At 41.6% G+C, this 13,333-nt stretch overlaps 1 protein-coding gene across 6 annotated transcripts in view; it reads left to right on the top strand.

The window, feature by feature from the left end:
* The window catches only part of LOC119649046 (nucleosome-remodeling factor subunit NURF301), a 64,564-nt gene that overhangs the window by 16,957 nt on the left and 34,274 nt on the right, over nucleotides 1-13,333 (top strand). For 5 of the 6 annotated variants that reach the window (XM_038051019.1, XM_038051020.1, XM_038051021.1 and 2 more), the window contains 7 exons: nucleotides 985-1,575; nucleotides 1,912-5,952; nucleotides 6,023-6,409; nucleotides 6,468-6,521; nucleotides 6,600-6,890; nucleotides 6,977-7,146; nucleotides 7,218-8,490. In XM_038051019.1, the coding sequence (XP_037906947.1) occupies nucleotides 1,275-1,575; nucleotides 1,912-5,952; nucleotides 6,023-6,409; nucleotides 6,468-6,521; nucleotides 6,600-6,890; nucleotides 6,977-7,146; nucleotides 7,218-8,490 (6,517 nt within the window). In that variant the 5' untranslated portion in view covers nucleotides 985-1,274. The remainder of the gene's footprint in view (nucleotides 1-984; nucleotides 1,576-1,911; nucleotides 5,953-6,022; nucleotides 6,410-6,467; nucleotides 6,522-6,599; nucleotides 6,891-6,976; nucleotides 7,147-7,217; nucleotides 8,491-13,333) is intronic. The other variant, XM_038051022.1, reaches the window with a different exon arrangement.

The raw sequence follows: 13,333 nt of genomic DNA, 5'->3' as shown, positions 1-13,333 counted from the left end.
AGAATCACGAAGTAATGCAGACTATAACATAGAGCATAATCCTGCCAAGTTTGGTGGAAGTCACACGATTACTAACAAAGTTATAATGGGTCAAAATTGCCGTTTTTGTGCAAACTCAAGACTTTGAATGTCAGTATCACGTGAAAAAGGATATTCACACATAATATGTATATGCCACGTACATGGGACAACTGTCCACTCAAATGTTTTTTTTTTTTAAAGAAATACACAAAACCTTTGATACCTGAAGTGTCCAGCTTCCGATTTCCCGACTTGTTACAGAGTCGCAGTCAACTCTCTCATCTGTTCTTACAGTCAGACCACTGGATATTACTTTTGTCTACACCTTTATGCTGTCTAAAAAGAGGGATCTTGGCTGGGTATGCCCGTGGATCGTACGCGTCGAATAATGAGATTTTAGATCAAAATCTTCTGAACCCATACGTTCAAAAGTAAAATCTATAAATGATGTAAATTATTCGAGTACGTTTTTCAAAGAAGGGGGAAATCAGATGCATCAAATCCAGTTTGCCTCAATTTTTTCCTATTAGAGTTCGCGTTTCAGCAAAGCGTAATTTTTGTCTATTTACATGACGATTGGATTTTAAGCTGATTCCAAATCAGTTTGGCCAGTGTACACTTGATTTCGTTGTAAATTTTGAACGGGGTCAATGCACCTGACTGTTGTGAGTCCTTGTCGCTTTTGGAGTAATTTGTTGCAGTCAAACCAAGCATATAGAGTAGGACAAAGAATGAATCATTTAGTTTAGTCAAGTCCCGTAAGCAGGCGTCGAATTTGAGGAAGGGATGAAAGCTATTGATCCAATGTTTCATAGATGAATTTTTTTAAAGTGTTTGTGCATAATTAGGTTTTACACCTGGGATTCAAGCTGAGTGCGCTCTCTGATCTTCCCAGCTTTACATCATTTTAAGCAAACCAGTGCATGTATCATTCCCACTAATAAATATTTTTTTCTTTTCTAGATTTTTTTATGTCCATCTGTCCACCACTATCGGGAAATATGTGTAAAAGTAATTTTATAAACTATTTAAAAATTTTACTAAAAGACTGTGTCAAAAAACGGTAGACGCCAACTATCAAACGTTATTTTCGGATCCATAGAGTGCGCATGGTTCAAGATTAGTTGAAATTATTCAAAATAAAGCCCTTTAAAGATACGACAATCTTTAAGAGTCTACAAGAAAAAAGTTCATAAAAGTCAAAGTGAATAGAAAAAATTTTACCAAAATCGATAAAAACACCGACCGCAGTTATGTCGGGTCGCGGGTCACGTAAACGCGGCCGACCGCCTAAAACAATAACATCGGATCGTCCTAGTAAATTCAACTATCAGCTTATGAAAAAACCAAAGTATCTGACAAAAGGATCTGATTCACAATTTAGTACACCATCAGCATCGCGCGCCTCATCGCCACAAGGTAGCGATGCAAGTAGACGAAGTGTATCGCGTCCATCAATGAGTAAATCGTCGTCGTCAACGGCTAGAGGTCGTGGACGACGCGGTGGTGCTTCCAATACATCGTATAATGCATCGACATCATATTCAAGAAAAGGTATGTGATTATTGAAGTGATTTGGGCAGTTTGGATGAATATCTTTTTGGAAATGCATTTGAGCTAGTTTCCCCACTGATCTAATTTTTATGAGAAGTGTTGGTGAAGCACTATTTATTCTGTATTACTCCTATTTTATTCTCTTTGTACTGCTTGTATCGAAAATGCAGAGTTCTGTAAATGTCATACATAGCTGCCCTGTAAAAAAAATTCAAGAATTATTTGATAGAAGTCTATGCTGGAATTTAGTTCAGCTTAGTGGGAGTTGTATCCATATCCTGCTTTTAAGATCATTGATATCATTATGCTTACATTTTGAATCTGTATTTCTGACAGGCTATGAATCAGAATATCACTACGGTTCCGATTTTGGGGATTCAACGGACAAGAGCGACGCGGATGATGATCCCTTACTCATGTCACCAACTGACGACGAGAGCATTGACAACGATCATGATAGCGATAGCGACTTTTCTGTAAATAGTTTTGGCCCAACACCGAATGGTGTTGGACGGCCGCCAAGACCGCCAAGTCCTGATCCGATTTGGTTACAAGATCGGGAAGTCCCGACCCTTACATTACCATCATCTTCTGATGATCTTCTCCTTTCCAAGGAGTATACACTGCGAGCGGCTACGATATATGAAGTTTTGAGAAGGTTTCGTAATCAAATCCGGTTGTCCCCATTTCGGTTTGAAGATTTTTGTGGAGCTTTGGTGTGTGACGAGCAGAGCGCTCTATTGGCTGAAATTCATATGATGCTGTTGAAGGCGATGTTGCGGGAGGAGGATATGCAAGCTACACATTTCGGGCCGTTGGATCAGAAAGACAGTATTAATATTACATTGTATTTGATGGATAATATGACGTGGCCGGAAATTTTAAGGAGTTATGTGGAAAGCGATTCGGTATTTGATAGAAATATTCTAGAAATACTGTCAACACGCGAATACCCCTACACTGGAATCGAAGATCGACTAACAGTTCTTCAATTTCTAACTGATCAATTTCTTGTGACAACTTGCATCCGGGATGATATGCTCCAAGAGGGCCCTATTCATTACGACGATCACTGTCGTATTTGTCATCGATTGGGAAAGCTTCTGTGTTGTGAGACGTGTCCTGCCGTTTTCCACTTGGAGTGTGTCGATCCGCCCTTAGTTGATGTACCTAATGAAGACTGGCAATGTAGTATTTGTAAGGCGCATAAAATTTCTGGCGTGTCTGATTGTATCTCGACTCAGGAGAAGCAAGGGATACTTATTCGTCAAGATTGCTTGGGGTACGATCGGCACGGACGCAAATTTTGGTATGTGTGTCGGCGGATATTCGTGGAAGATCAAGAATCGAAGGACATTTGGTATTATAGTACAGTAGAACAATTGGAGTATCTGCTTTCGAAGTTAGATGAAAAAGAGCTGGAGGCAGGTTTGTGTAGAGAAATCAATGACATGAAAGAAGAGATCGTCCGACAGATGAAAATCACAGAAACACTAACGAATGAAAATAAGGGTAGTAAAAAGTCTTATTTCGAAGTAGAAAATGAGAGGATCGCAAAGCTTAGAGAAAGTGGCGAGTCTGAAGATGTTGACGGAAATCAGAATTCAGATTCATCAGGCGAAACTGACCCCAATAAAAGTCTTGTCGAACGGAAAAATTCTAATGCTGGCGAAGGGGACCTGCGCATGACAAGAAACAAGCTGAGTCAATTGTCAAATGGAACTCTCTACTTCAAGTTGGCAATGGAAAACGGATTCAAAACATACGTGAATCAGTACACCACAAATCCAATAGCCTTGAATAAACCACAGCGAAATGAAGAGCGTGATAAAAAGCGACATCTTTCGCACAAGTTCTCGTTGACCACGGCATCTGAGTTTAAATGGACTGGAATGCCGAATGGGATCAGTGAGACTGGAGTTATATCAGCGTTACGGCAAACTTTTTTGACATTGGAGCAGGCAATTGTAACGCCATTCATGAATCCCAATTGGCAATCTCTAAGGAAAACATGGGTTGCGGCTGTAACGGCGTGTTCCAAGCCATACGAATTTGCTTGTGTGTTAACCGTTCTGCAAACTTGTTTCAAAAGTGTGATTTATGCGAATGTCTGGCATGAACAATTAGGTCATACTAAACTACAGAGGATAACGTCAGGTGAGCGAGAGGAAAAGAAAAAATCGGAGAAGCGGGAAAAGCGTGAACGAGATGATGAAGAGGAACGAAATCGATTAGCATACAATTATGTTAAATACACTCTAGGATTGAAACATCAGGTGTGGAAGCAGAAGGGCGAGGAGTATCGAATTCACGGACAGTGGGGTTGGATTTGGATGTCATATGGACGGCGGCAAGTTCGCATGCCAAGAGTGCTCGATAAAATGGTTCCCAATAAAGTTATGATGCGCATAAAGAAAGACGATATCGAACGAGTTATATCCGTCGACAGGCGAACACAAATTGTCCTTAATAGTTTAAATGAAAATTCCAAACCTGATGACTTGGCGACCTATGCTGAGATGAAAAATGTTGATGTGCTTCCAGTTACTCAAAAATTTGAAGAGATCGATGTTTCAAAGGCTCTCACAACGCCCGGGAGATTGCTTTACCCCAAAATTGCCAAAAAATCGAAGCTTGACGATCTCCTGTCGCGTCGAATAAAGCTCAAGGAAATGGAAGAGGACAGACTGACATGTGGCGAGAAGAAAGAAGACGATGTGGACGTCGTGAACGACACGACGCCGGCAACAAACGATGCGAAATTGGCAACACAAACCCAACAATCTCCACAGCCGATACAGTCCTCCCTCGAGAGAGAGTTGATTCGTCTGTCAACCGGATCCAAGCCGAATCAAGCATCAAACGTCAATGTCGAATTAGTAAACAGCTTAGCGAAAAAAATCCAAACTGTTCGTCACCAATTTGGTATTCTTAATCGGTTTGCCAAGTCATATCGATGTTATTCGCAGAGTTGTAATACGAATTCGAATTCATTGGCGCAAATCAATCAACAGACTTGTTATTCGCCCCTTTGCCTGCAGAAAGCTCGTGCGAAGCGAGAATTGCTCCTTCTCTTGAGGAAGGCTCACACCGCTGGGAATGGCAAGGAGACGGTTGCCGCAATATTGGGTGCTGTAAAGAAACCCTCAATCCTCGAGCAAAAGCTAATGGAAGGAAAAAATAATGGGAACTATTCGGTTGATGATCCTGACGACTATCGCCATTCGGAAGACACACCAACTGATGTACTAAACGACTTTAGGACTGCAATAGCAAACTCTTTCGGGTGTGAAGAATCTCTAATTGCGTCTTGTATTAAATTAACCAAAGATGATATAAAAGTAGAACCCACCACAGAAGATAATATTAAAAACGAGACGATAAAGGAGGAAGTAATAAAACCAGAACTTGAAAATGACAATGCAATGGAAGTTGCCGGGCATGAAGTGGTCGAATCTGAGGTCACGATCAAAACTGAGTCGGACAGCCCCAATGCCAAACGTATTCGCCTTGAAGATGGTCTTGTGGATGTAGACAGCAACCCACCACCGAGTATAGACATTGAGAGCTCAGAATCACTGCCCGATTTCATGGATGAGGACAGTTCGAGTCGGAAGTCTCGCAAATCGCGGAGATCTACTAGAGCTGCTAACTTGGACTACTCGAGGAACGGACAGAAGAACGGTTCCGATAAACCCTCGAATGATGAGGCTTCCGGCGATAAGAAACCTTTTCAAGCAAAATCTAACCGAAGATTTCCAATTGGCGGGAAACCCATTAAGCGGGAAGACAAATGCAAATTTGAAAAAGAACTGGCTCCGAACGGTGAAGAACGAATATACACCGTTACAAATCCCCGCGGGAAGATTTGCTTGAAGCAGATTAAAGTCGAAAGCCGACTGACAAAGGTGCAATCGCAGAAAGTGAACGTAAAATTCCCTCTTGTGGCAAACTTCAATACGCATCGAGGATTGAAGACAATTATGATGTTGCCACGCCACGAGGCTCTGAAGCTTGCTCGTATTGGAGGTAAGATTGCTGTGGGGGGATACCATCACATGGCAAAGAATAATACATCCGTTTGGCCGTACCCCTGCTCGCGACCTCTATTCAAAACTTGTTGGTTATATCGCATGTCTAATGCGCGAACACTGTCGGCGGTTGCACTGCAGTTCCGCATTCTGTGGTGTTGTTTACGCTGGGACGATATGGTCACCAAGCCGCCTACGACTGACGGCAAACATCAAATCACTACCGAGACAGAAATTGTTACTTTGGAGTTGTTGAAACATCGACATTTAGGCAAATATTCTGAGAAAACGCAATATTTGAGGCGGAAAGTTGTTATTCCTTTGGAGCTACCAAAGACGGTTAGAGGTAAGGAAGCTTTAAATTGAACGTCAGATGAGTATTCTTTTATAATTAAATTTGTCTTTCGTGTTCGTAGAAGTAACATCGATACGGTCCGGTCTTCGAAAACGCAAGCGAGCCGAATCGCCTCAACAGACAGAGCCGCAAGTCACCGAAGAATGGGTTGACGAAGAGAAACTGGAGTTATGGGAAATCAAATTGTTCGGTGAAAAACAAGAGAAAACCATGACAACTCGGACGGTAACTGGCAAGTTGCCGCCTCAAAGACATATTCTAGCTGATACCTCAACGGGCAATACACAGAGCAATGCTAATAAAACAATCGTTACTAAAACAACTATTGTTGTTGGGCCAAAGGCCACGCCAGAAGAAATCAAAGAGAAGATGGAGCAACAGTTGCGAATACAGCGGGCAGCACATAATCAAAAACGGCAGCTGGAATTGCAAAAGCAACAGCAACAAGGTAAGTTCTGTCGAGTGTTATAAGGACTATAATTGCAAGTATAATTTTCTAATACAAGCCGCTACTAACGCTCCCACTGTCAAGCCCGATTTGCAAAGGGCTGAGGAGGAAGGTATACTTTATTTGCCAGAAAAATTAGGAATAATTTCTTTGCAAAATAGTCTGACTATTGAATTTTAATACTCTTTAGGAACTCTTCAAAAACCAAACATCATTGGAAATCGTCGGGTTGTTGTGAAAAATCCAGATGGAACAACAAGAATTATTCATCAAACCATTTCTGCACCCACACCGAAAACGGCTGCACAAGGTGGGGTATCCTCTGATGCTTCATCGACACAAACTCCGTCGGCACCGGCTCAACATAAAGTCCAAATTATACGAGGGCCGGATGGAAAAGTCAGCGTGAGAGGGCTGAATCCCGGTCAACAGCTAATTCAAATGCCAGATGGGAAGCTACATGTTCTCACGACAACTCCAGGTAAATTTGTTTTAATAAAGATTTCCAGTGTTTGCTTTCCAATTAAACATTTCAAAAATTATACAACAAATCTAATGTATTCACAGGAGCTGCAAATAAAACTGTTGCTTTGAAACCCGCCCCGACAGCAGGGAAGACAGTCATTGCAACACAACCAAAACAAGTTGCAGCTTCGCCTGTGAACGCGAATCGGCAGCAAGTAGTTGTAAAACAAATTGTAAAACCCGTCGAGCAGAAAAAAGTTGTCACGCAAAAGGTAAGCTAATTTATATTATCAACAATTCAAGATATTTTTATTTACATGTTTTTCCTTTTTATCCGCTTCAGATTGTCGCTGGTGGTCAGAGTCAAATTATCACACAAAATTCACAACAAAACGTCGTGCAGCAAACAGTTTCTGGTACAGCAGCCCAAAAAATCATCACATCGACTGGCCAGATTGTTTCTTCTCCTAGTGGCACTCAGAAAATCATAACTTCCTCTGGCAATATTCAACACCTTCTAGTTCAAGCATGTCAGAAAGTTGTCGGGTCAAATGTTCCTGTCCAGAAAGTGTTAATTTCCTCTCCTTCGTCCCAGCAACAGCAGCAGCAACAACAGCAACAGCAGCCCGTCCAACAACAAATCCTTGTACAAAATGCGCAGGGTGTTCAGCCACAACAGCAAATCGTCATCAATCAGCAAGGCCAGAAGGTGATACAGCAATTAGTGCAAACAGGAAATCAGCAACAAGTCATTCAAAGGATATTACTGAGTCCTGGTCAAAGACTAGTTACAACTCAGCAACCCAGTCAAGGCAATTCTCAGCAGATTCAAGTTTTGCAACAGCAGATTATTCAGCCTGCCCAACAGCAGCAAATCATCCAACCTCATGTTGTTGTTCAGCCAGCACAACAGCAAGTGCAACAGCAGCAAGTCGTTCAAAAAGTTGTGCAACGGCAGCAACCGCAATTGGTGCAACAGCAGGTAGTACAACAGCAAGTTGTACAGCAGCAACAAGTTGTTCAGCAACAATCGCAGCAGCAACAGCAACCACAGACAAACAATCATCAAGTTGTCGTTCAAAATTCTGCTCTAGCACAGCAGTTAGCGCAGGGTAAGCTGCAGGTCGCAAACGTTAATGGTCAGCAGGTTATTATTCGACCGTTAGGCAACAATCAAGCTCAAATTGTGGCCCACATTAAAACCCAAAGTGATGGCAATGCTCATATTGTCACCAATTCAAATTTCATGGAAGGTGAATCCACCACACCGGAAATTCAATCACCAGCAAAAGTAGTTGTACGACAACAGGCCGTACAGGTGAATCCTGCTACAGAATCAGTTCAGAAAGTGCAGTCTCAAGTGCAGCAGCCACCTCAGTTGCAGCAAGTGCAACAGCAGCAAATTGTGCAGCAGCAGAATCCTGGTTTGGCGCCGTCAATAGAACAATCACTTCTTCAGGGACAGCCGCCTGGAACAGTGATAAAATGTGTTACGGCGCAAGTTATACAGACCGATCATGGTCCGCGGATAGTTTTACAAGGTCTGACAGGGAACGATTTTACACCGCAGCAATTGGCACTGGTTCAGCAGCAAGTCAAGCAACAGTTGCTTAAAGGTAAGTGGAAATTGTGTTTATATTTTAAAAAACCGTGATGGGAATTTTCTCAGATTTTCTGATGGAATCAAGTCACAATATACTTACATAAGTAGAATACGTACTTGCCTGGAAACGATTGGCAGTTTAGTTTAAAACAAGGAGGTATAGTGTGAAATTAGAAAGTGTTCAACATCCTATCATTTACTGATGATAATATACAGCATCGGACCCTGAGTCTTAGGTTAGGAAATAGCAATGAATATGAATTTAGGAAAAGATTTTCTTTGCGAGAGTGAAGTGGAAATTTATATCGAAGGTATCACTGGAATGGATTTGATTAGAACTGTGTCTGTGTCTGATATCCGCCAAGATATATCAACAAGGGTTCATAATGGTATAAATTCGATGGCTATAGTCAAATTCGGAATAAGTCAAAATTGTACATTGTAGGAATTGGTGAACAGAATACAAAGTATTCAAATTTATTGTATCGCCTTTAAAAATAGGTCCCTTCCGAAATCACATACTACATACATAAACAATAATTCATCATAACATTCTTAAAACGTATTTGGCGAAAGTGTTCTGAGTTCTTGAATTCGCATTTTTCTAGTTTCGGGTCAACTGACAGTCGCCATTTTGGAGCTGCTGTCTTGGTTTGTATGTCAAACTCGTAAGCTCATGTCTTATCTCCAGTTATGATTTATGAATGCGGATTTTCTGAACTGATCGAGCGGCAACGCCTTTCATACCCAAATGGTCATGTAAGACGGTACGAATTGATTCGTGATATACAAAAATTCAGCGACTATCTCTCTCAAATTTGAACGATTATTTTCAGTTACAGTTTTTCTCATTTTATCGAGGTTAGCTTTAGTTGAAGAGGTTGATTACCAACAAGACAAGAGCTCCCGAATTCCATCCCCCGCGACTAAGTGGGCAAAAATTGGCACTTTCCTCTAATGTCAACTATCTGGGTGGTGATTGTTAAGAGGGTTGTAGGAATATAGGGGCGAATGATTTCAAATGGCGAAGGCTCACCACTTGCACTAAGTTGAGGCTCTCCTAGAACAAAACGCGGTCATGCGGTGGTTTGCACGGGGAACTGTCTTATAGGGGACTCAGACTGGGTGTATCTTACAATTCGTATTTCCGAAATTGCGGTCAGAGGCGAGAAACCCCCAGGAATTTTTTTAGCGATGCTGGAGCTTTAGCTAGAGTAGACGCGTGCTGATTCTGAGGATCTGCGCCAGTTCAATTCTGCTCCTCTCACCTTTCCTATACTTACCACTATCTTGAAAGTTTGCGGTGTCAAAGCGGTCCACTACTGCACCAATTGGGCTCCTCGGAACAGTCACTGACATCCACCAACCATATTTTGACCGCATGTCTTTTCACTGTGTCACTCATATGTACATCTTTTGACAAATCCGGTTCGCCGTAAGCCTTCTGCAACGTTTTCAACAATTTGGCATAATATTCCGTTTGCAATACATAATTTGAGACAAATTCTATATTCGATATTTTTATTTGTTGTAAAAATCACAATTGAGCACAGTATACAATTGAAATAACAGGTCGTGCTCAAATATCGTGTGAGTATAGAAGAAAATTATGCCAATGTGTCGTCCAAGATTATTTTGATTATGCCTTTGAGCGGATTTTTAAAATGATCAATTACTCGTATTTTTCTTTGACAGAGTGTATTTACTTTGTACTGTGGGACTAGCAAAAGTTCGGTAAATTTAAATAAAACAAGTGGGAATACCGCTACTTGCGCTTCGGATATAAAGCTCTGTGTTCATCTTATATCGGAAACTTCTACGCACATTTTTTGCATCCGTATATAGCTACAAATCCAACAAACAGACATAGATATACTATTGTTAACTTCATTTTTGCAGATATCGGAACCGGATGTATTTTGAGGCCTAGATTTCGTAGAAATGTATTATTGTGATTTTTTCCAGATTTTTTGGTTACATATGTTCTGAGAACGAGACCTGCTTCACTTTTCGGGGCAGCCATTTTGAGCCCTCACTCTCCTATGGTATGTGAAACAAAACCTTATTAAAAATCGGTTCACTGTATGTGCGTCTGTCTGTCTGGCACACGCATTTTTCTCGGAAGCGGTTGTAGCGATTGACATCAAATTTGATGGAAAGGTGGGAACCTTAACGCTCACCGATACAGTGAGTTACATAATTGTAAGTTGAATTTAATTAAATATAGCCATGTGGAGTATCAAATGAAAGGTCTCGGTTTGTACTTGCCAAGGCCAGTCTTAGTTTTGATATTTGGTGGTGTGCGAGGGATTGAAAGTGATGATTTTTTTAACGGACCCATTCTCAGAACTACCTAACCGAAAAATCTGAAAAGTCAATATGCTGCCACTATATGGTGCCTAGGCTCCGAAATACCCTCCGCACCTATATCTGCTCAAATAAAGTTAATAATAGTATATTACCATAATTTTTAGTAATTGGCTGGAGAACCCCCTGAAGTTCATCCTAGTACTTTGCAGCGATGTAGGCTGTATTATAGAGCATGATCCTATCAAGTTTGGTGGAAATCGCACTATTACTAACAAAGTTGTAATAGGTCAAAGTTGTCGCTTCTTTGCAAATTCAAGACTTTGAATGTCTTTCTAGACTGGCAACCCCCCTTAGCTTTATCCTAGCTAGAATCGTCAACTTTTGCAGTAATATGGGCTATACCATAGAGCATGATACCACCAAATTTTGTGGAAATCGTAATATTTACTGTTACAGAGTTTTAGTAGGTCAAAGTTGTCGCATTTGTGCAAATTTCTTACATTCTAAAGCTTTGAATGTTAGTATCATACTGAAGTGAAGTCTGACAAACTACATGCATAATCATTACGAGCTAGGTACAAAAGGGGCAAATGCACACCTAAATATGTTTATATAAGAAATACACCGAATCTTTCATACCTGAACCGCTTAACTTCTTCTAAAAGTTTCAATCAAAATCGTATGGAACCACCTTTTAACAATAGTTTTCGATAGAGTATCTTTATAAGTAGTTCAAATCTTTTCATAGATCCTGATACAGCACACCCATATCAATTTATTGTTATCAAAGTTGCGAATAAAAAGTTTCCAGATGCAATTAGGGTTCTTACTTCAATTTCAAAGTCATCATCATCATCAACGACGCAACAACCAGTATCCGGTCTAGGCCTGCTTTAATAAGTATCTCCAGACATCGCTCCATCTGAGGCAGGGTCTGCCTCGTCTTCTTTTCCTACCATAGATATTGCCCTTATAGACTTTCCCGGTTGGATTATCCTTATCCATACGGATTAAGTGACCCACCCACCGTAACCTATTGAGCCGGATTTTATCGACGACTTGACGGTCATGGTATCGCTCATAGATTTCGTCGTTATGGAGGCTATGAAATCGTCCATCCTCATGTAGGGGCCAAAGATTCTTCGGAGGATTCTTCTCTCGAACGCGGCTAAGAGTTCGCAATTCTCCACTCTACCCAAGTCTCCGAGCAATACATGAGGACTGGCAAGATCATAGTCTTGTACAGTAAGAGCATTGACCCTATGGTGAGACGTTTCGAGCGAAACAGTTTTTGTGAGCCGTCCGCGGTTTTCATCGTCATAGCTGTTATCGGTTGTGATTTTCGACCCTAGATAGGAGAAATTATCAACGATCTCAAAGTTATAGCCTCCTATCTTTATTCTTCCCGTTTGACCAGTGCGATTTGATGTTGGTTTTTGGTGCTGACGTTGCCACCATATACTTTGTCTTGCCTTCATTGATGTGCATCCTAAGATCTCGCGCCGCCTGCTCCATCTGGATGAAGTTTGCAGTTTGTATGTCTCGGGTCGTTCTTCCCATGATGTCGATATCGTTAGCATAGGCCAGTAGTTGGGTGGACTTGAAGAGGATCGTACCTCTTGCATTAAAGAGGACGCATGATAGCGCATCCCCTTGTCGTAGACCGTTGTTGATGTCGAATGGTCTTGAGAGTGATCCTGCTGCTTTTATCTGGCTTCGCACATTGGTCAGGGTCAGCCTAGTCAGTCTTATTAATTTCGTCGGGATACCGAATTCTCCCATGGCCGGGTACAGAATTTCTCTGGCTATGCTGCGGCTTTAAAGTCGATGAAGAGATGGTGCAACTGATGTCCATATTCCAACAGTTTTTCCCTCGCTTGCCGCAGAGAGAAAATCTGATCTGTTGCTGATTTGCCTGGAGCCATTGATGTTCTGGGCGTATGGGGCTATCCGGCCTACCAAGATAGCGGAGAATATCTTATAGATGGCACTCAGCAACGTGATACCTCTGTAATTGCTGTACTGTGTGATATCTCCTTTTTTATGTACGAGACAGATAATGGCTCTTTGCCAGTCGTCAGGCGTTGATTCGCTGTCCCACGCCTTGCGCACAAGTTGATGAACCACTTGGTGTAATTGGTCGCCTTCATATTTGACTAATTCGGCTGTAATTTCATCGGCTCCTGGCGACTTATGATTTTTAAATTTTACGGTTGCTCCCAAGTTTCATTTTTCCGTCTGTGAAGTCGCTTCTCCGCTCGACGGAGTTCGTGATAAGTCTCCGCGCGAGCCCGCATTCTTTGTGAATGCAGCATTACTCGGTATGCAACATCCGTTCTGTTGCTAGCTTTCATTCATCGTCAAACCAGCCGTTCCGACTCTTTTTGTGGCTGGGGCCAAGTATGTTTGTGACCATATTTATGAAAACGTCTTTCAGGTGATTGTGAAGATCATTTGTTGGTGCTTCATCTCGAGGATCTCTGTGGACTGCATCCATTTCCCTCTTATAGGTGTTGCGGAGGGCTGTGTTGTGGATGACTTCAGTG

Source organism: Hermetia illucens, chromosome 2, assembly GCF_905115235.1.
Source record: "Hermetia illucens chromosome 2, iHerIll2.2.curated.20191125, whole genome shotgun sequence".
Lineage (NCBI taxonomy): Eukaryota > Metazoa > Arthropoda > Insecta > Diptera > Stratiomyidae > Hermetia > Hermetia illucens.
Note: the sequence above shows the minus strand (reverse complement) of the source record. Positions and strands in the feature narration are given on the sequence as shown.